The sequence below is a fragment of the Bos javanicus genome, chromosome 3, assembly GCF_032452875.1.
Source record: "Bos javanicus breed banteng chromosome 3, ARS-OSU_banteng_1.0, whole genome shotgun sequence".
In the NCBI taxonomy this organism is placed as follows: domain Eukaryota; kingdom Metazoa; phylum Chordata; class Mammalia; order Artiodactyla; family Bovidae; genus Bos; species Bos javanicus.
In genome coordinates, this window is record NC_083870.1 from 105,704,042 (window position 1) to 105,726,422 (window position 22,381).

The 22,381-nt window shown below is 41.9% G+C and overlaps 1 protein-coding gene across 10 annotated transcripts in view; it reads right to left on the reverse strand.

The window, feature by feature from the left end:
- Positions 1-22,381, reverse strand: part of NFYC (nuclear transcription factor Y subunit gamma) — a 65,261-nt gene that overhangs the window by 10,424 nt on the left and 32,456 nt on the right. For 9 of the 10 annotated variants that reach the window (XM_061412349.1, XM_061412352.1, XM_061412348.1 and 6 more), the window contains 5 exons: positions 18,928-19,040; positions 11,320-11,391; positions 9,822-9,935; positions 6,556-6,651; positions 1,324-1,497 (listed from right to left, as the gene is read on the reverse strand). In XM_061412349.1, coding sequence (XP_061268333.1) covers positions 1,324-1,497; positions 6,556-6,651; positions 9,822-9,935; positions 11,320-11,391; positions 18,928-19,032 — 561 coding nt within the window. In that variant the 5' untranslated portion in view covers positions 19,033-19,040. Of the gene's footprint in view, positions 1-1,323; positions 1,498-6,555; positions 6,652-9,821; positions 9,936-11,319; positions 11,392-18,927; positions 19,041-22,381 lie in introns of those variants that run through there. The other variant, XM_061412354.1, reaches the window with a different exon arrangement.

Sequence of the window (22,381 nt, forward strand, 5' to 3'; positions counted from 1 at the left end):
GGACGGAGGAGCCTGGTGGGCTGCAGTCCATGGGGTGGCTAAGAGTCAGACACGACTGAGCGACGCCACTTTCACTTTTCACTTTCATGCATTGGAGAAGGAAATGGCAACCCACTCCAGTGTTCTTGCCTAGAGAATCCCAGGGACGGGGGAGCCTGGTGGGCTGCTGTCTATGGGATCGCAGAGTCGGACACGACTGAGCGACTTAGCAGCAGCAGCAGCTCCTTACTAGAATACACACGGCTGTTTAGGATGGGTCCTCTGCCTGTCTTTTCAACCTGCCTAGATGCTCCCCTGTGCTGACTCTACCCTCCCCGCCTACCACTTCCAGTGCTGTTTCTCCCCACCTTGCTCATGCTGTGCCCTCTCCCAGGAAAGCCCTCCTTCCCCGCTTTATTTGATTCATTTCCATTATTCCCTCTAAGACTCACATTAATCCTTTCAGAGAACTTTCCTCTGACATTCTCTGCTACCACCTCCCTCACATCTTTTGTCGGGTACCCCTTGTGAAGCACTCCCATAACACCCTCTACACAGTCCTAAGAATATCTTACACTTCCCACATGGCAAGTGCTGTAATCTCTAAGTATTTGTAGCCCCAACTAGATTCTTAAATTCTTAAAAATAGGGGCTGGTTTATTCATGCTTGTATCCTCAACACAGCATTGGACTTTAGCTAAGAGGACACTCAACGTCTGATGGATAAACAATGACTGTTAGGGAATTTGGAGTCAGGGCTCAGGAAACATAGTTCTCTTCAGCCTTTCATGGTCCCCACAAATGTGGATATTAACTGCTTTCACAACAATACTATCGGGAGAGAAGGAATCTTCTGATTACTGTTCTAAAAAGAGAAGGTCACTGGACACATCCAGTGGGAGACAGAAATGATGAGGAAAAGAAGAAGAAATGTATGCAAGCTGGCAATGACGCCTGATTGCCACCTTAAAGATACAAATTCCAATTCTGGTGGGGAGACGCAGACAGCAGGCATGGAATCCACTTAAAAGACCTCATATGAAGATGTCACTCTCTTCAAGGGGGCATCATAGAGACTTTTTTCCTCCTAAAATGTTTTAGGGACCCCAGAGAATGTCCTGTTCACTGCACTTTCCTCATCTGACCCATGAGCATGCCAGGATCCAGAGAGACTAGGTGACACATCACCTCAGCGGCCGGGTCTGGGGGCAAGTCCAGGTCTCCAGAATCCAAACCCAGTGCCCTACAATGGTCTGACTGCCCATCTGCCCCAGCCCCACTCTGCCCATCCCAAATCTAAGGGGTGCTGTCTTGCTGGGACGGCACCCTCTGCTGCTCACAGACCTGGCCCTGCTGAGGCTGTGCAATGATGATCTGCCCAGGCTGGATGGTGGTCGTGGAGCTGGTGGTCTGCTGGCCTTGCTGCTGCCCCTGGACTTGAACGGCAGTAGGCTGCTGAGCCAGCGTGAAGTAGTACTGGACGGGCTCGGCAGGAGTCACAGACTGGCGCACCTCCTCCTGTGGGGCAGAAGGAGAGGCAGGTAAGAGGAAAAGAACCGACTCAGCAGCCGCCGCAGTGAATTTCCATTCTTCCCCCAAACGGGCTCTGCACAGTTGCCTGCTGAATGCTGAGTTCTCTACATTTGAAGCCAAGGGAAAGTGGAATTTGAAGAGACCAGTTGTGCTAAATCGAACTAAAAATAACAGATTCCATAGGCTTCACAAAACAAACATACAGCCAATTTTCTGAAGCACAGAGTAATCACCCACTGCGTGATGAGTTGCAAATGGGCAAATAATTACCGTAACTAAAACCACGCACTAGCAGTGCTTGTCAGTAAATGCTGTCAAGGCCTGTGATCTGAGAACAGTGCTAATTGCAAGTACCCCAAACACTCAGGCTGGCTCCCAACCTCCCAAATAAGCAGCACTCTCCTTATTTCATTCCCCCACCACCTCCGGAGGAAAAGAGTCGGGGAAAGGGACACAGGGCTTTTTCTGGGTTGGAATTTCAGAAGCAAATGTCAGGACCAAGAACGCTGGTAGGCAAGAGCCCAGGTTTTCACAGCATGTCGAGAGCTCAGTGGTCACTAAGGCCGAGTCTGTCCAGCATCACATGTGGTTTGCTGGTACTTAGCCAAAGAAGTGCAACCCAGGGGGCCTGAGGGACAGCTCTCCACTGGGGTGCTGCCTTGGCTGACTAGGGAGGTCGCATTCTGGCCGACCTGCTGAGTGAAGAGACTGTTCCTTCTTCAGCAGACGTTTTCCATGGCAGAAGGAGTAAACAACCCTCTCCCAGCCACCTCGAGCTCACAGCTGAGAGTGTAGGATGTTTACACACACTACGGCATGGTTACAGTCTGAGGGTCCGGGGTTGGTCGGCCCCTGACCACTGACACAGAGGTCGGCGTCTGCTCCGGAGGGCCCTGCGACACACGGAACCCCGCCTGGGACAACAGAAACAATACAAACATACAACCACTCGGCTGGCTGAGCAAAAATATCAGCTAAATTTACTCACTTCTGTGCTCTGGACTAAGTCTTTCAGGCTCAAGGAAAGAGGAAAAGGCTTCTCCAAGGCAGAGACCCTGTGGATTGCCTCAGAGCTCTCCAAAGGGACATACACGGTTGGTACTGACCCTATCTCCAATCTGTGCTTCCACGGCCCTTTTCTCATGAAACCTTTTTGTACTTGCTGGTCAAATTCACTACCCTCCCTGCTAGAATGACAGGCCTATGAAGGCAAAGCCTCGATCTCTCTTGCCCCCTACTGTCCCTATTACCATTCTCCTTTCAAGCACTCAATAAAAGCAGGTGCTAAATGATAAATGAATTCATAGGGCCGGGCAGACAATGGGAGGTAGGAAAGTATTTTTTTTTAAACCCAAGCTGCATGCATGCTTAAGTCGTTCGGTCACGTCTGACTCTTTGTGACCTCATGATCTGCAGTCCACCAGGTTCCTCTGTCCATGGGATTTTCCAAGCAAGAATAGTGGAGTGGGTTGCCCTTCTCTTCTCCACAGGATCTTCCTGACCAAGGGATTGAACCCAGGTCTCCTGCACTGCAGGTGGATTCTTTACTGGCTGAGCCACCAGGGAAGCCCTAACCCAAGTTGGGAGTATGACAAACACTCTTAAACCCACCAACTGTCAGCAACAGACAAGAACCCCTAACTCTTGCTCCCTCTAGGATTCTGCAGCCCCCGTGTGGGGATACACTTTTGTCCACTGTAGGATGGGGTTGGGTACTCTTTTGCTTCCGGGGAACTGGGGGCCCAGGATACTAAAACTAGGACTGCGGAGATCTAGCTTCTGAGAAACTTGGATCTCAGCATGCAAGGTTCCCTGACGGCCATTCACCCAGTCTAGGCAGATACTTTGGACACTCTGGGTTTCTAAGCTAGCCCTTCAACAGGAACCAACTTTCTAAGTTAATGTATTCTGTGCTTCAGGCCCAAACAGTATGAACCCTGGACATGATCATGCTGAGGCAGAAGAAAAAGGAAGCTCCCTTTTATTTGCATCTAGGTCTCAGTTTCCAGAACAACTTAACTGTGACAACATTATCTCCATTTCAACTCTAACTTCTCACCATTATAAATAAAGGTCCACCAGTCAACTAGATCTTGGCTATGACAGGGGTAATACTGATACCCTCCCCAGCCAAGAAACAAAGGCCAGCTACTCTTTTCAAGGCTCCTGAAATAGGTCCAATGAATTTATCTTCCCACTCAGAACTCCCTTCCCATTTTATAAAAAACATTAACCATTAAAGTCCAAACCTAACTTGAAAAAGCTCTTGGGTGATGAACGAGTATAGAGGACTAAGAACTCCAAAACTAACCAGTAGGAAGTCTTGGGGAGTAGGGAGCCCCTGGCCTTCACCAGCCCTTGGCCTGTGACTGTTCTGTCTCCAGTTATCCTTGACTACAGCAAATCTGCAAGTGAATACTGTCTTTCTGCCAGAAAAATAGCAAACACTGTGCCACTTTCAGAAGCTAAAATATCCTTTTCCAAAAGCTGTGAGAACATGTAAAGAGCTTCTCCTATGCTGCCTACAGTACCCTCTTAAGCTGCTTATGAACTAGGCAATGTCTGGGACACTCTGTGAGTATCAAATAGAGGCACCAAGGTTTGCCTTATGAGGACAGGCATGTCAGCTCTCAAATCACTGGAATGGAAGGAAGCATATCTAAGCTGCTTCTGCATTAGAAGACTCATTCTGCCAATGGAGGTCAAGCTAGAAAGGGAGTGATTATGCTTGGTTTAAAGAAATGCGTGAAGAGGAAATGACGTTTCAATGAGCAGGAACTTTCAACTCATAGCTTTATGGGGTAAAAGTCAGGTCTCAACTCTCTCCTGCTTGAGTAGTCTTTACTTGCTTCACCAAAGAACAAGAGACATCTCCAAGCATCTTTGAGAAGTCAAGGACCTTAGAACAACAACTCAGTATTTCTGACTCGTTTCTTTCCCCAGCAGCGGGAAGCCACCCCCTGTGCTAGAACAATCTCTGAATGACTGGATCAATTCAGGATGGGGCACTTGCCCAGCTTAGCAGTGGCCTCCCCAACCAGAGTGCCTGCTCTTGGAATCTCTCCAGCAGTGGAGTCTGATAAACAACACCAGAGAATGGGCAGCATCACCTCCTAGGGCCATCACCACAGTGTTGTGCAGCCAGCCCCCAAAAGCACATTTGCTTCAGTAGCAAGAATGAACTGCTGCTTCCTTCAGAAAGGGTGAGTTTTGGAGAGTAGGCGCTTTTAAAAGACTTAAGGAAGCTGCCAGCCAATTTGGAGCTTGGGAAAACTTCATGTCTACAGAGGATTAAAAGCGCTATCTTAGAACTTTAGGCCAGCTTTCGGCAATCTCAACCTTTCAAAAAAGGCCAGGCAGCAGCTGTCCCGAACAGGATGCCAATCAATGGCCTGAATGCCTGCAAAGAACTGAACCCAGGCAGCAAGGAGCTGTCTCAGCTAGACACACTTTAAAGGAGATGGATCATAGCATTCAGAGTCAGGCTAGGATGTAACAAGGAGCTCTCTGCCACCCTAGGAGAGTCAACCACTGAGGACACGGGAGGAATGGAGAGGACACGACCATTCTTTCTGGCCAGTTGGCTTGGTAGGCAGCCCACAGGGAACAAGCAGGAGTTGCTGCAAGGAGCCTGAGCAAGGCCTGATTGTCACAGAGCTCACCACCTTGTTTTTAAAGGGGGCTTCTGAAACAAATTCCAACAGGGAGAGTGGGTGAGTGGTATCAACTGTTTTGAAGAAAGAGAAGTGGTCTGAGTTCTTCTTGCAGTGACTTCTCAAAGAGGAGGGAAGCACCCAGAGGAGGAACTGAGCCGTGGACACAAACCTGCAATGTTTCAAAGGCCATGTGCAGCGGGATGACCGTGGCAGCCTGCCGCTGTAAACATCCGACTGAAAGCTCCTTGCAACGCCTTACAGCTTCCAGTCAAGGATGTTTACAGTAGCAAAGACTGCCCAGAAGAATGGAGACGCAGTGAGGCACCCCGTGCTAGGAAGGAGGTACTGAGGGCTTGCTAACCCAAAGGTCCCCAGGCAGGGTCGCAATTACAAAGGCCGTTAAAGATGCCCACTTCTCCTACACTCTCTTACTGGTTATTAACATGAGACAGCACAGGAGAATAGTCATTACTGAATGACTCCTATTTCTAAGGATAATATACTATGAAATAATTCATTAAAAACACTGAAACTTTTATTAACAAAAACAAAGCAAGTAGATCAAGGCTCAGCTTTGCTCCTGCCAGACTCTGCCACTATTCCAAGTATCTCTACTATATCCAGTGAGTCATGCAATCTGCATGCCTAAAATGATGAGCAACACAGGAGAGGGATCTATCAAAATTGCAATTAAGAGCTTTATGTACACAAAGTGCTGAAAAACAATGGTGTGACCTCTGGAGAGGAGCAGACAGAAGAGCAGGAAAGGCAGACACATTCCTTCTCGTCACTGCTTGGAAAAAGTTTAAGTGAAGGTTCTCAAATCTGGTTGCACATTAAAAGCATCTGGAGAGCTTTAAAAAGGACTGATGCCTGAGCCTCCCCCTCACAGATTCTGTTTCAGCCGGTGTGGGGGACAGAGCCTGGGCACTGGTATTTCTAAAAACTCTAACAGGTGATTCTAATGTGCAGCCAGCATACTGCGTAGAGAACCACAATCCAGAGCAAGAGAAGACCAAGTCCACTCCCTTCAAGCACAGCTATGCACACACAGAAGCTGCTTCCTGAAATCTAAAATCTTTAACCTGCTCTCCCATCCCAGACTTAAGAACTCTGATAGACTTCCCAGGATATTTCTAAATGAGCTACACTTTACTGTTGTAACTCATCTTTACTTTTCATTTTGTCTGTTTTCACTGAGACACCACCTCAGAGGCACTGAGTTAAAAGTATCCCTAAATGAGTAACAGAAGATGTTAAGGATGGATCTGGTCTAGAGAAAGAGAAGCAAAAGAAGAACAAATGACTTGTGCTGACAGAGGAAACGGAGATCGTCTGATACCAGGATGCAAGGCACCCTCTCGTCAGCAATGCCTTCCCAGCTCACCTGACGCTTCGGTGGTTTCAGCTCATCTCTTGGAACGATATCGATGAGAAAGTCAAACTGATCAAATTTTGTAATTGCCATGGCGATATCATTTCTCTGTAACAAAGAAAAGCAGGGTGAAAAATTAACTTGGGGAGAAACTAGTTTACCTGGCTTTCTACTCTCCAAGTTACAAGTAAGGTTAAGACGATGACTTCTAAGTCAAACTAAAGACCCACGGCCAAGCCTATAGCCAAAAAAAAAGCACACCCAAACTCTTACAAACTTCAAATGATCAGACCTGATGGACAAACACTGACCAAAGAAGAGATACATATAGCTCATGCTCTACAGACTAGATACTTGAGCCTGCAACTATTAACACCTCTGCTAGATCCTGCGCCAAGGTCTTCCCCACAACTGTTTAGATTATCACCCTCCAGATACATTTGTACAAATCTAGCCATATCAACTGACAGGTTTCTGGTCATTCTGTGGTTAGCAAAGTTAGGCTATTACTCAACCTGATAACCCTTTAAGCCCCTAAATAATATTTTGACTCTTTGGCTCACATGTAGTTTATAATCTATTTTGAATCTCTTAGCTGAAATCCTATTTCAGTAACTTTTTACAATATTTTTGTAGTCATTGGATCTATTAATGTTAGTTTCTACAAAATTACAATTTTTATTTTGAAATTCAAAATGACAATGTCAAATTCACAGTTTAAATATTGTTTAACGTGACAGGAATACTGGAAATCTGAAGCCACTAGGGTAGGGGCTGGGGGGAAGAGAACATGAGTCAGCTGACTAATGCTACTGAAACCAAGGCCTGCTCTGATGAGGTTCTTTCTAAGAGTGACATTCCCTTTCTTTAAAAGATTTTTAAATTAAGAACCAACACACTATGTATACTTAAGGTTTGTGTACTTCATTGTAGGACAATTATAAAGCAAAAGAAAAAAAAAAATAGAGAACACTAGTAAGTGACACACATATTGAAGTGCTCAGGGGAATATAAAGTTTTAAATGCATTTAAAACCAGATGATTTGGTGGACAGAGGGAAAGACAAATATGGGACTAAAATGAGTAAAGTGTTAATGGTAGATCTAGGTGGTAAGTTACACAGGTGTTCACTGTAAACTTTGCTTATGTTTAATTTTTTCATAATAAAATGTTGGAGGGAAAGTCAACATGTTAACAGAAATCCTCAGCAAGCTCTACATATCACAGTTAAAAGATGACTCATCAGATAAAATAGGAGGGGATGGAAATTTTCTGTTGTTTTCTTTTTTTCCCCTTTCCTTGTCTTTGTGATGGCCCCGAGCCCCTGAAACGCAAAACTCCAGCCCGACCTTCTTGCCAACCACCAGCCTGATAATAAACCCTCCCAACAGAGGCAGAGCACATATTAAGGGTGCCAGGTCTCATTTAAGATTAGTACAATATAGTATCACATTCATGATGATGTCACCTACTCAAGCTACCCAGATGGCTCATCTATGGATAGAATGAGGGGAAGAAAAAAAATAAATGATCACCTTTAGACATATACTAAAGCATTCCACAGAATTTTGGAAACAGATATACTTAAATGAGTCTTTTAAACACTTTTATTTTGCCTTTTGTAATGCTAATATTTTACCAATTATCATATTTAGTGAAAAAACAAAACAAAAAAGCCAGAGAAATTTTAAGTACCCAGCTTGATGAATCTGAATAAATATATGCACCCGGGTAGCTATCACCCATATAAGAACATACAAAGTTTCCTTCTATTCCTTTCCAGTCAACTTCCTTCCCTTACCAATCTGAGGCAACCACAGCTCTGACTCCTGTCTCCATAAATGATGATAGTATATGATAGCATGTACTGTGTAATCTGTTTCTTTTGCTTAAATATGACTGAGGTTCACCCACATTGTTGCATGAATAAATAGTTTGCTTCTCTGACTGTTGAGTAGTCATCCATTTTAAGAATAAATCTATTTGTTAATAGATTTACATCTTGATGGATATTTGAGCTATTTCCAGGTTTTGGCTATTATAAACTAGGTTGTTACAGACAGTCTTATACAAGAATGTCCACACTTTTGGGAGTACATGTAAGAGTGGAATGGCTGGATCTGAGATTAAGGAATAGCATTTTATTAGAAAGTGCTAAATAGTTTTCCAAGGTGATCACACCACTTCACATTCTAACCAGCAATAAATGAGTTTCAGTCATTTCACTTTCTTGTCAACATTCGGTACTGTCAGTCTTTCTAGTGGGTACAAACCAGTATCTCATTGCGGTTTTAATTTGTATTTCCCAGATGACAAATGACGTTGCATACCTTTTCGCTGTTGGACATTTAGGTGTCTTCCTTTTTGAAGGGCCTGTTCAAGTGCTTTGCCCATTTTACTTTTTAATCTGAATTGACTCTGAAGGTAGCTTTAATTAGTTCTCTCTAGATCCATAGACTTCCTCCAAGACAACATAAGTAAGTTTTCAATATCTAGCTGCACGAGACTATAGAATTTCTAAGGGTACGAATCTCTGTCTGTTTTGTGTATTAATTCCCAGGGCTTAGAACAGTGCTTGGCACACTGTGGGTATTCATTTAATATCTGCGGAATAAATGAACAAAAGCATGCATTTTCAGTTTTGGAGATAAAGGGAAACAAAGAAAACATAATGCACTTCCTTGGCTTTGCTGTTAAAATACTGGCACTCCTGTATCTGCCATACTTCTCCTACTATGTCTGGGAAATCTTTCCTCTAAGAAAGGGCCTGGGTGATGAGTGGAGGGGCTGTACACCCAATGACTAAGGGGTCTTCATACAATAAGAAAGTGATTTGCTGAATTAAAACAAAAAAAGAAACAAGAAAGAAGGAAAGGATTCCCAGGAAAAGAGAGAAGGAACAAAAATGCCAAAGAGGTTAGTGAGACTATTCTTCCTGGGACCGTTCTTTCCTGAAGACTCTCAAGCCTTCCAACTGGAAGCTGTTTAGATCTAGAAATAGATAAATAATCACTTTAGCCTCTGTTTACAGTGAGAACTCACCAAGTACAAAGTTCAGTCACTGAGCCGTGACAAACAGGGAAGTTGGAAATTAACATTCCTGGTAGGGAAATGCATACTGTCTTGGCCAGAAGGTCTGCCTGCCTCCCACCAGAAAAGGAAGATGCCAGTTAAACACATCAGTTTGACAGAGGTGTGGGAAAGAACAATCTTTGGTCCAAAGCCATGCAAGAGAAGAAGGCAAAGGCAGCTGCTTGCCTAATTCTCTACAATATTACCTGAAGAGTCCGGCGCTTGTTATCCTCTGTGTGGATCCAGGCTCGAAGAGTCAACTCTGTGATAAAAATCTGGGCTGCCTTGGCAAACAACACAGGGGCTTCTGCACTGATCATCTGCAACAGACGTAGGCCCTCCCTGTCAATCACCAGCAAGTCATTCAAACCAGTCAGTTTGTCCCTTATCTCATGTCCTGCCAATGGGCTATGGGTCAAGGACTAGAGAACAAGAAGGGGGTCGCCTCAAGAGATTCCAAGGTAAAATAAACCCATGACAAAGCAGGGACAAAGCAGGTAGCACACAGAAGAAGGGAAGAGGGAGAAAGGTTATTTATCTAGCACCTTCCATGGACTTTCTTGCTCTCATAAAAGCCTTTCAGAGAAACTAGGATTTAGGAGAAGTGAAGTGACTTGCCTATAGACACAGAGCCAGTAAGTGGAAGGATGTAGGCTCTAATCCAAAGGGAGACAACGTGGGGGAAAGATAATGAGTGCCAGTGGATTTAGGGAAAACCTCCAGCTTCTCACCCTTCTCGGCTTCACTTTTTACATAGTGAAAAAGAGGTAACAACTTTCCAGGGTTGCTGTGGGAATCAAATGAGATAATGTATGTAAAAGTGCCTGGCACATAGTAAGTCCTCAAGTACTGGAAGCTGCCTTGCCGAATCTGAATTCAAACCAAATTCAAATTTGGTCAAACAAAGCTCTGGACCCTGTGCAACCTTTGTGAGGTGGTCTGTGGTGATCTGTCTGTGTGGTCAGAGTTAAGGAAGCAGGAGGTGAGAATTGGGATCTTGGTTCTCCAACTCTAGGTGAGTCACTTTTAACCTCTTTGTGTCTATTCGCATATCTACAGGATGGAGAAACTAGTAACTCTTATCCTGTGAACTCTCACATGGTTACTATGAGGAAGTAAGCTAATAAAAAGGAAAACTGCTATAAACTGTTAGCTTTCTATACAAATACAGGAAACTATTAATTCAGAGTGGAGAGAGTTGCTCTCTTCTTGAGAGAACTGTTAATAGGAGGCGGACTCCTAGGAATACAAAAATGGTCAACCAAAGTAAATCCTCTCACAAGCATAAACTGTAAAACAACTCACAGACTGAAAAGTTAGAACAAGTGCAATATCATTATCAAACATTTCTTAGAACTCAGATCAACTAACTAGAGACTGCAATAAGATGCCAGGAAGACGTCACTGTTCTGCTGACATGATGATACATGTTTACGCTACACAGTGGAAAGAATCAGGCAATTCAAAAAACAAATACTCAGTAGCTTGGATTTCAACAGCTAGCAAACAGGATATTCCCAATTTTTAGAAAAGTACCATACAATAATTAAAACTGTTCAATTTCAGCTCGGAACCAAATACAAAACCAACAAACAATAATACTTTTATTTTTGTTTAATTAAACTTTGAGCTCTAGAGAAATAAGCAATAATCTTCCCATTGTTTTACTTTCAATATGAATAATAAAAATGAATGTGAATTCACCTTCACATCTTCATCCAGTTTCATAATCTTCTTAATACGAGCCAGTGGGAGTTCCTGTACTCGGAAATCTTTCTGAAATGAGTAACAAGAGGTGCATAAATGGTAGGAATAATTAATAGGATGTGACAGGCAGCATGAAACCCCCTGGTTGATTTAGTCCCGCCTTTTAGAAAATATGGCAGGAGAGAAATTACAAATGAAATTAAGAAAACACAAGCTCTAGAGCAAAATACTTCTTAACCAATGCAGAGCTTCCAACAAAGGGTTTCAGGATAAACTTACGATGCCTTCTAACAGGGCCCTCATGAAAAGTAACCCCAAACAATACCAGGTTCTTTGCCAGAACAATAGAGAGATGCATTATGAATGCATTTTTTCCCCCTAAGAAAGTTTACCAGTCTGCAATATGCAGATTAAAATGAGATTTCTGGCCTTAGGGGTTTTTCTCCAAGTTGCCAGTATTTCCTTCTAATCAAGGACTACAAGAGCAAGCGCCAGCAATACCTGACCACAGTGACTGCTCTCTTCAGCCAATGTGACACTGGCTATTTCTGACCTTTGCACTAACATGACACCAGAAGCCGAGGAGGAGCTCCTTACCCATCACAGCATCAAAGGCCCTATCTTCAAAATCTGCTGGGGGTGGGGGTAGGAGTAGAAGAGTTTGGAAAAAGGGTAAGCGTGAATTTATCAGCTGCTGTTTAGGAGTAGTCCTGTCAATTTTTTTAACAAACAAGACTAAGTTGGGAAGAAACCACTTAACTTTACTGTGGAAAGGATTTAGGAAAGGAATTTTTGATCAGCATTACTCAATTACTTTTGATTTAAGTGCTTTTTCATTTAATTTTGATACTACTGGTATTTAAATACACAGCCAATGATGGATGCAATTCTAGAAATAAAAATCAATTTTGGGTTTCAAAGCTGCAAAGAAGAGAAAACTGAAAAGGCAGAGATTAGCTAAAATCAGCAAAATCCCTACTGGCACTAGGTGTCAAATGATTGATACTATAAGTGGTCTGAAATGTGATTCACCAAATCCAATACCCTCACCTGGGAAGTTACATCATCACATTATGGAGGAAGCAGCTCTTATTTGAGATTTGGTGTAATTAACATGCATTAGTGAACTTTCTTTTCCAAGACCAATAAAAAAATCAACTATACGTCAAAGAAGGCAGTGAAGCATTTTGGAAAAACATCATCAGCCTTCCCAGAATCTATTTTATGAATACAGAAGAACAGGAACTATTAAGATAAAATATACACCAAGACATCTAATTTTTTTTGGCCACACCTTGTGGCATGCAGAATCTTAGTTCCCCAACCAAGGATGGAACCCACTACCCCCTGCAGCGGAAGCACGGTGTTCTAACCACTGGACCTCCAGGGAAATCCCAAGACATCTAATTTCTCCACCCAAATTCAACAAGCTGCTTGCCTATCACTGACCTCTATAAAACCCCAACATCAATTTTTTGTCTTTTCCAAATTAAGTATCAGCATTTTCCACGAAGCCTCTAAAAATCTAACTCTGGAGTGGTAGAGGCTTAGAAGTCCAGTTTACTAAAATTTCACCAAAAGGAGATAGCACGACACATTCTAATTTTTTCTCCTCCTCTTTCATTTATTCCTTCATGCAACTCAACTGATAGCAAATGTATGATGCCTACTACTATGTGCAAGACGCAAATACACTTTTCTTTGAACAGCTGGGCTTCCCTGGTGGCTCAGATGGTAAAGTGTCTGCACGCAATGCAGGAGACCTGGGTTCAATCCCTGGGTTGGGAAGATCCCCTGGAGAAGGAAATGGCAACCCATTCCAGTATTCTTGCCTGGAAAATCCCATGGACGGAGGATCCTGGTAGGCTACAGTCCATGGGGTCGCAAAGAGTCAGACACAACTGAGCGACTTCACTTTCTTTGAACAGCCAAATAGTTTAGAGACTATCACTTATGAAATATTATAATCCCCTAAGCTATACTAGAATGGGGGTGTAAAATCCCACAGGGAAAAGAAAGAAATGACCAACTGCAAGTGGTGGGTAGCGGGGAGGTGTTGGAGTGAGCAAGAGGAGTTGGCAAATGTTCCGCAGAGGGGCTGACATCTGAATTGTGTCTTGGGATCCTTCAAATCTGCTTGCTGGAAAAGTAAGTGAATGTTATTCAAAGGACACAGCACACACAGAAGCACAGAGACAAAAAAAACTGGCCTATTTAAGTTTTAGATGTATGACCTCAGTACAGAGGGGAGCAGCAGGAAAGGGAATACTGGATTGGGGCCAGACCCTAAAGGGATTTAAAAACAAAAAAACATTTAACTACAGAAATCAATCACTGGTCCTCCTTCTTGTGTGGTGTATCACACAAAATGATGCTAAACAGAAATGCCAAAGAAAACGCTAGGGATGATAAGTTTCTTTGGAAGGCCTCCCAGGATGATACACACAGCACAAGATTATGACCACAAGATTTAGGTCTCTTACAAGTGTGTTCTCATTTGGCTTCGTCATTTAATATAATTCCCACAACACTGTTCTAAGATTACTTAACTAAAGCCCAGAGCTGATAAAAAGATCTCCTTCCCCAACTTGAAAGAATAAAATATTACTTTCAGAATTTTTATGAGACTACAATTAAAAAAAAACAACAACAAGGAAAAGTCAAGATATAGTTCCACCTTGAAGAGAGGAAGAAACTTACAAAAAACTCTGTTCTAAGTCCCATACATCTTTTCTTTTGTGAGAAATTTTCTCATGATCTTTAAACCTTGAGATCTTAAAAGATCTTCAGATGTGCATGTGGGGCTCATTATCACTGACAATAGCCCAGCTTTCTATAATCTCAGCCCAGCTTTCCAGTCACATGTAAGGCTTTATGACCAGCTTATTGGAGAGAGGCGCCCCTTCACAATCGGTAAACTGGCTTTCAATTCAATGCTCCCTTGTCATTGGCAACCATGCAACTGACATGAGTAACATTTAACTTCTTATCCTGATGCGAATCCAAGTGGAATAACAACTGACACACTTTACTCTTAGGAGTGACATCAAAAAGGTTGGAGAGCGGATTCTCTCTCAGAACATCTTTGTGCTCCTGACCACAACCAAAGAAGTATGTTTAAAAATGCTGCCATCTGAAACTGCTGAACTTCAAGAAGTCTGAATTCACTCAATGAGAGTTTAAAGCCAAATTACAGTCAATAGGTCTCAGGCTGAACTAAACAACACCTGGAGTTTCAAATAATGATGAGGAATCTTTTGCAGGCCTACCTAGTCAGGCACTCACTCTGCAAAATCAAGATTCTACCTTCTCAAAAGCAGTGATTCTCAACATGGACAGCATGTTAGGATCACCTTGGGGAGCTTCTGAAACACAAGATGTCTGGGCTCTACCTCAGACTAACTGAATCAGGAACTCTAGGGAGTGGAGTCCTGGCATCACATTTTTTGAAAACTACCCTGGTGACTATAATCCACAGTGAGGGTTAAGGACCACTGCTTTAAAGCCTTGCCGCTCAAAGTGAGGTCCCTAGACCCACAATGGCATCATCTGGGAACATGAATGAAGTGCAGAATCTAAGGTTCCTCTCCAAACCTGCTAAATCAAAATCTGTATTTCAACATGACCCTCATGTGGTTTACATATAGACAATAAAGTCTGTGAAGCACTGTTCTACAGGAAGGGCTCAAACAGCACAGGAACTATTTTTTTAGCAGTCCACCAAACTTCACCTCCAAGTTCTCGTTTAAATGGTTATCTGATTTGATTGTAATGGTGGAAATGTCATCTTCCAATCTGGAGACACTGAAGAATGAAAAGATGTAACAGGCAATTAAAAGAAAGTGACCAAAGCATTAAATTAGGGCTAACCTGAAGGCTAAATGGGGTGTAGGGAAGGAGTTTGAAGGAGGATTAGATTTTTCTTTAAGATTCGGCATTACTACCTCCCCACCTGCCCCACAAAGGACAAAAGTTAGCTCTTTTTTCCCCACTTTCAAAGAGGTCTAGAGAGTAAAATTTAATGCCAAGAAGTCTATTAATTATTGCTCCCAGAGGTCTGCTAAGCAGGAATACAGCATTTAACACAATCATCCTGGTATATAATCATTTTGGTATGATTTTTAATCAACTCAGTTTCAGGTGAGCACCACCTGAGGTTATGGACAATGCAGAGCTTTCAAGAATGAGGAGAGCAAGATGGCCAAGCTGAGATGAAAGACAAATTGCTTTTGCCGAACAGAGACCGAGATAACTGGGGCCAAAGTCGCCAATATATAATGAACTGTATCACCTGTGCTTAGTCGCTCAGTTGTGTCCAACTCTTTGCAACCCCACGGACTAGCAAACCCGAATTACTTATTTTTGGAACACCTCTGTCACAGGCTTAGAGAGACCACAACACCTTATGAGTGTTCTCATAAACTTTATTTACATTTGGATGGTTTGAACATACAGATTTTTTTAAAAATCCGGTAGACATTTTGAGATACCAGCCTAAGAGGCTCTGCCATATCTGAGCAAGTCTGGTTGAGGTGCTGCTCGAGCTCTACAAAGGCACACACTAAGCACTGAAATATCAGCCGCGTCACACAGGCAGAGGTTCAGTCAGAGAAGCAGATGCCTTCATTTGCCATTGGCAGAGGAAAATAAAAGTTTTGCAAAGGGACTTTACCGGATTGCATTCTCACTCAAACCTGGCACTATGCTGCTTCACACTAAGTCTGAAGTGGAGGAGTCTATGATTCATTTAAACATTTACTGCGCACCTATTACATGCCAGGGCTTCCCTTGTGGCTCAGCTGGTAAAGAATCCGCCTGTAATGCAAGAGACCTGGGTTTGACCCCTGGGTTGGGAAGATCCCCTAGAGAAGGGAAATGCTACCCACTCCAGTATTCTGGCCTGGAGAATTCCATGGACTGTATAGTCTACGGGGTTGCAAAGAGTTGGACACGACTGAGCAATTTTCATTCATTCACTCACTATTACAAGCCAAACATCATTCTAAGCATCTGATTTAAGAGATACCATGGTAGTATTCTGACTTCCCTGGTGGCTCAGACAGTAAAGCATCTGTCTACAATGTGGGAGACCCGGGTTTGATCCCTGGGTTGGGAAGTTCCCTGGAGAAGGAAATGGCAACCCACTCCAGTACTCTTGCCTACAAAATCCCATGGACGGAGGAGCCTGGTGTCCATGGGGTCACAAAGAGTCGGACATGACTGAACGACTTCACTTTCACTTATGGTAGCATTCTAAGATTCTTTTCTTGAGAGTATGTGGAAGGAAAATTTTAGCCATCAACAGGAGAATGATTAAAAATGACTTTTGTCCTTGGTCTTTCTCCTTACTCATAAAACTTGAACTAAAAGTAAATCCCTCAAAGTAATCCACTTTTAACCTCTGCAGGACTAGCTGTCTAGCTACAAAAATTTGGTCAACACCACTATCTTCTCTGATGTCAATCAAACCTGAAAAGTAAATCAAGCAGGATAACATCAAAGCCCATATTCCTCTTCACTGCAGCATTATTCACTATAGGCAAGAAACAAAAGCAACCCAAATGCCCACTGACAGATGACTAGATAAACAAAATGTGGTATACACACATATACAAGGAAATATTATTCAGCCTAAACAAAGAAATCTTGTCATATGCTACAACATGGATGAACCTTGAAATCTCTTATCTCTCAAATCACTTACTTATGCTAAGTAAGTGAAATGAGCCAGACACAAAAAGACACATGCTGTCTGAGTCTACTTACTTATATGAGGTACTTAGAGCAGCCAAATTCATAGAAACAAAGCAGAACAGTGATTACCAACGGCTGGAGAGTGGGGAAAGTGGGTAGTTGTTTTACGAGTGTAAAGCTCCAATTCCACAGGATAAAAAAGTCCTGGAGATCTGTTTTACAACAATGTAAATATACCACTGAACTGTACATTTTAAATGGTCAAGATGGTAAATTTTGTTGTGTTGTTTTACCACAATTTAAAAAAAAAATTCAAAGTCCAACAAAATACAGAAAAGCTAGGTGCTGAATTTCAACTTCTAAAGTTCATCTGATCACTTGTCTGATCCTGAATTTGTTTCTGCATTCAAGCTGGAACATGCTTGCTGCACTGCCTAGTCCCACTAGAACTCAGGAAGGCACTCGTTTTGTACCAGGCTGATCCCAGCACTTAAACCTGAAAGCTTAACCATGACATTATCCCCTCAAAACATACAAAATACCCCACTTCTGACTTTATAATTCCATTTTTTCCCTCCCTTCCGCTTTATATCTAAGATACTACTGGTAACTACCACCTTTAGACTGCAGAATGATTTTTCAGTGGAAATCCACCAGTGAACACAGGCCACTCAGAGAAAGCCCAAACCAAGGTCAAATGCTGAAAATCCCCCCTATAAACAAACATGACCCACAAGGATACCCAGAATATAGGGGGTTTTTTTGACCCCTGAAGTCAGTGGACATTTATCACAATGAGAAGTTATTGTTTATTTTACTCATTCATTACCTGTTTCTGTCTCTCCCACCAGAATACATGTTCTGTGAGTGCACCAGTTTTGTCTGTGTGGTTCACAATAACTAGCCTAGCCACAGTAGGTGTGTAAGTATTCATCGAGTAAATGAAAACTGATCATGTATGTCAGAGGTTAAGGACCTTGCAACATGAGTTCTACATCAGGAAAGAATCCAGTATTTGCTCTGCCAGGATGCTAAAACCTCTGGGTCAGGAATGACATATCTCACAGAGTGCTCCTTCAGCCATTCGCTGAAATGGGACCAAACACAACATTATTCATTATGGATATAACATCATACTCTCCCTTTTAATGCTTCAGATTCATCACTGTGCCTGACTCAGTAACTATTTAATAAATACTTGTTGAACAAATGACCTGGGTGTAATTATTACATTGTAAGCTCCTCAAGGGCCAGGGTTTTGATTCTTCTGTCAGTGGGCCTCAACAAGGATGATTTCAGCCCCCAGGGAACATTTGCCAGTGTCTAGCCACAGTTTTGGCTGTCAGAACCAGAAGTGCAGTGCCACTGGCTACAGTGATTAAAGGCCAGAGATGCTGCTAAATACCATACAATGCACAGAAGAGCCCCTCACAACAAGGAATTATCTGGCCCGAAGTGTCAATAATACTGCTCTTAAAAAACCCCAATCTAAGTGTATCTTTTAATACCTGGAAATTGTGCTGGCTTACAATAGATTTGTTGTTGAATAAACTGCCCAACAGTTTTCACCAGGTCCTAGAAACCTGGCGGGGCCACTAAATCAGGCCACAGAAATGAGCTACAGCTTCTGGAGGAAAGGAAGACCTGCTTTTCTGCATTCTCTAAAAGATCTGCCTCACATTAAACAATCTCCAAGTCAAAGCATCCACAGGCCTAAAGAAAGCCACTAAAATTAAAAAAAAAAAAAAAATCCATGTAGTTACCTCACCTAAAGTAAATTGTATCTTCATCTTCTTACCCACAGGTCAGAAATGAACTATACCTTTGTAAATGTGCTTGAGATTAAACATGCTTTAGCCTAAGTTTTGATTATTCATCTCAAAGCTAGTTAAGTCTCTCAGTCTTCCTTACCACTGTTAAATTCCGGATTTCTTCCATGACGCGAGGCCAGAAGGACTGCAGGCTCTGCTGGGCGTCGCTGCTGCCGGCACCACCAAACCCTCCTTCTGTGGACATTCCGACAGCTAAAAACACACACATACGCGACACGTGTTACACAGAAGAAAGTCAGGCTTTGTATCTATTTATATCTTTCCTTGTGGATGTTTTCACTAATTCTTTCAGTTTTTCAGTCTGAGAAGATAATACAATTGTGCTGAAGAGGTTTTTCACACCAACTTAAGTCTTGGCAAAAAATAAGGAACGTTTTCCCTTTAACAAGAAGCTGAAATCAGAAAATCTAAAATTCCTAGAAGAAAAAAAAAAAAAATATATATATATACATAAAACTGCTAGAAACCCAAATTCAAATCCTAATGTGAATCAAGGACTTTTAACGTCTCATTTCGGAGAGAAGGAAAAAATAAAAATGTACTTGGCTGCCCTAGTGTTATCTGTAATTTTCAACGCCATCCTCTCCAGTGTTTTTCAAGTTCTATGTGGCTTCTCACACTCCATGCCACAGCCTGCAGAACATATATTAAGAGTCCCCAGTGAGTAATACTATACATAAATGTAAACCCAGAGTCTTAAAAACTAAGAGCCAAGTTTATTCTGCTGTTTTAGTCACTGTGGTCCCATTTCTTTGGGGCTGACGATTATTATTCTTTCTAATCTCAAACTAATCTTCCTCAAAGGACACAAAATCCGTACAGCCTAGGCCAGTAACTGAGTGGGTGGCACAAAGTCCTTGAAATCACTTCCAGTTCTTTGCTTACCTGAACCCTGTTGTTAGGCACAAAGTCAAACAAAGCACACCATCAAGTGGAAGCTGTAAGATGGTTGAAAAACAATAGGGAATTAAATTCAGTACAGAGAGAAGAGGACCAAAGTTTGGTCAACTGTTTTGTTGTGAAGGAGGGAAGATGAATAAGGACCCCTGCACCACCTATATCTATACCATAAATATAGATAATACTGTAATGTTTGAAAAGATTTACAGGGGGAAAGTAAAAAACTCCAGATGGCTTAAATGTTTACCTGGCAAATACTTGAATCTAAGAAACACTTTAATTAAACACAAAGAACAAGAAACTTTAGTGATATCCCAAGAATTTCTATTCTGGGAAATTATTCAAAAAGATTTAATATGCCAGTGATAGGATGCTGGTGGAGAGCTATGTAAGTCATTAAGAACTAATTCTGACGGGCTGAAAGAAAAGCAGCAAGGCCAGGTGTCACATGACCAAACTGCTACTTTCCAGGGTCCATGTGGATGCATGCTGGGCTGATTACTCTCTATCAGCAGAGTGGATGAAGGCTGATAAATCGAAGTTTAGACTGTGAGGATGTCTGATTCACTCCTAAATGTTTGCCTGGGATTGTCCTAGAAATCTCTGATTTTTTCCCCCCTTTTTCTTCTAAAGGAAATGATGAGAGGAAAGAACAGAAGGAAAACAAGAGTACAATCTTCAAAGCAGATTTCACTCTGGTATAATGACATTAGTGGGTGATGATGTAATGGGAAAAGGTTTGGAGCCAATTTCTGGTGCTGGAGGCCCACAAGCAGCTCTATACATCAGCAGGAACTCTAAGTCCTAGGAAGCAATATGATCTTGGAGTTTCTGGAGGGAAATAAAGTGAAGAGTGTTGAATCACAGTTGGAAATGACTAGATTAAAATCCTGAGTCCTAAAAAACTAAAAAACATGGGAGCTCAGCTCCCATGATATCTTCACTTATCACCACATGCACGTGACCTATACACTATTATCTCAGATGTTCTGAGAACAAAGAAGTCAAGGTAATCTAGAGAAGTGTAGTTATTTATTTTTGTTAATAGATTCTTATGAGGTACTCATGACAATGATGAAAGCGAGAATCTAACCTTTTTAAAAGGGGCAAATAAAACCTTTCCAGAAATAAAATCAATTATCAAAAAACTTTAAAAATGAATCTAACCTTTTACTGTACGGATCCAAGGAAAGGCCTGATCTTACAGAATCTGCCATGTAAGCTGCTATGGTCAAAGAAGGAAGAGGCACAGTTGCCAGTGTGATACTCTGTACAACTTGCTAATGAGAAGCAGGATTCCTCTGAGTGCAAAGGTCTTTAAGATTTACAAAGCTGGTAACCAGTTTTGACTGTCCTCTGATCTCCTCCCACAAATGTTATCAAGGTACATAATTCAAGAAGCATTTTTAAAACCATCTGTGCATAGTCTGCTTTTAAATCTTGAATGGCCCCAACTAAGCATGTGCTGGCGCAATCAGTTCCCAAACATCTGTGCAGTCAATAGATTATGAATGAATCTTTGGCTGGCTCAGAGCCACACACTGTTGGAGTGGGGGTGCGCACAAAACAAACGTTGAAAAAATCTTTCTGGAACTGACAAACGTATTAAAGGTTATTAAGTTTTTAACTCGAGAGACCCATTTTGAATTAGAAAACCATAAATGGATAATGGCAAAAAAAATCCAAATCAATAATAATGTTCTTTACATTTTACTGCCTCATAGAACTTTAAAATGGGGTGGGGGTGCTTTAAGAACCACCCAGGTCCAGCTCCTCTAAAAGATGCTCACAGCTCTACTTCAACCTCTGCCCAGCTCCCTCAATGCACCCTACGAGGTCATTGAAACATGAGCTCCTCCCTCTACAGTTCTAGGAAACTGGTGCACTGGCTAGGCATTCTTTTCCATCTTTGGACAGCTCTCACTGCTCTTCTTTACATTAAGTTGAATTTACAAACAAAGGATCATTTCGGCTTTAGATGTAGTTACAACTTTTATGATTTTTCCATCCAGAAACCTCTTCATAAATTCCTGACTTCAAAAAACAAAGGTACTGGACTCTCCTCATCAGGGACAGAAGACCTTTTCATGAGGAAAAAGAAAAAATGGTTTGGAGCATATTTTCTAGCATCTTTGCACAGAAATAATTTGTAGATAATTCTCAGTATCTCTTGGAAGACCATAAATTGTTACTATAAATTCCTAGAAAAGGTGAATATTTTTATTCAAAAGGCTTTCCTTAAAGCAGATCCAGTCTTCACATGGGGCTTTACAAATTAGATCAAATCTTAAGCAACAGATTTCATGAAAATAAGCTAGAATTCTCAATATTTTCTGACTGTGGCACAACTTAAAATTAAAATAATAAAACCTAATCATAAAAAAATTCTGCTCACTAAACACCTAAGTTAAAAAACATAAAGTAACTTTTCACTTATTTTAATATTACATTAATTGCAACTAAATTGATTTTGCTACAAAGTAGCCTATTTGTAACATCTACAACCCATGGAAAATATGCCAGGTTCATCTTCTAGAATGATGAGAAAGGAATGGATTTAAAAGTAAGAAGAGATTTATATTCCAGGATCCTTTTTACTCCATGTTAAATTGCTATTCCTATCATGAGATAAA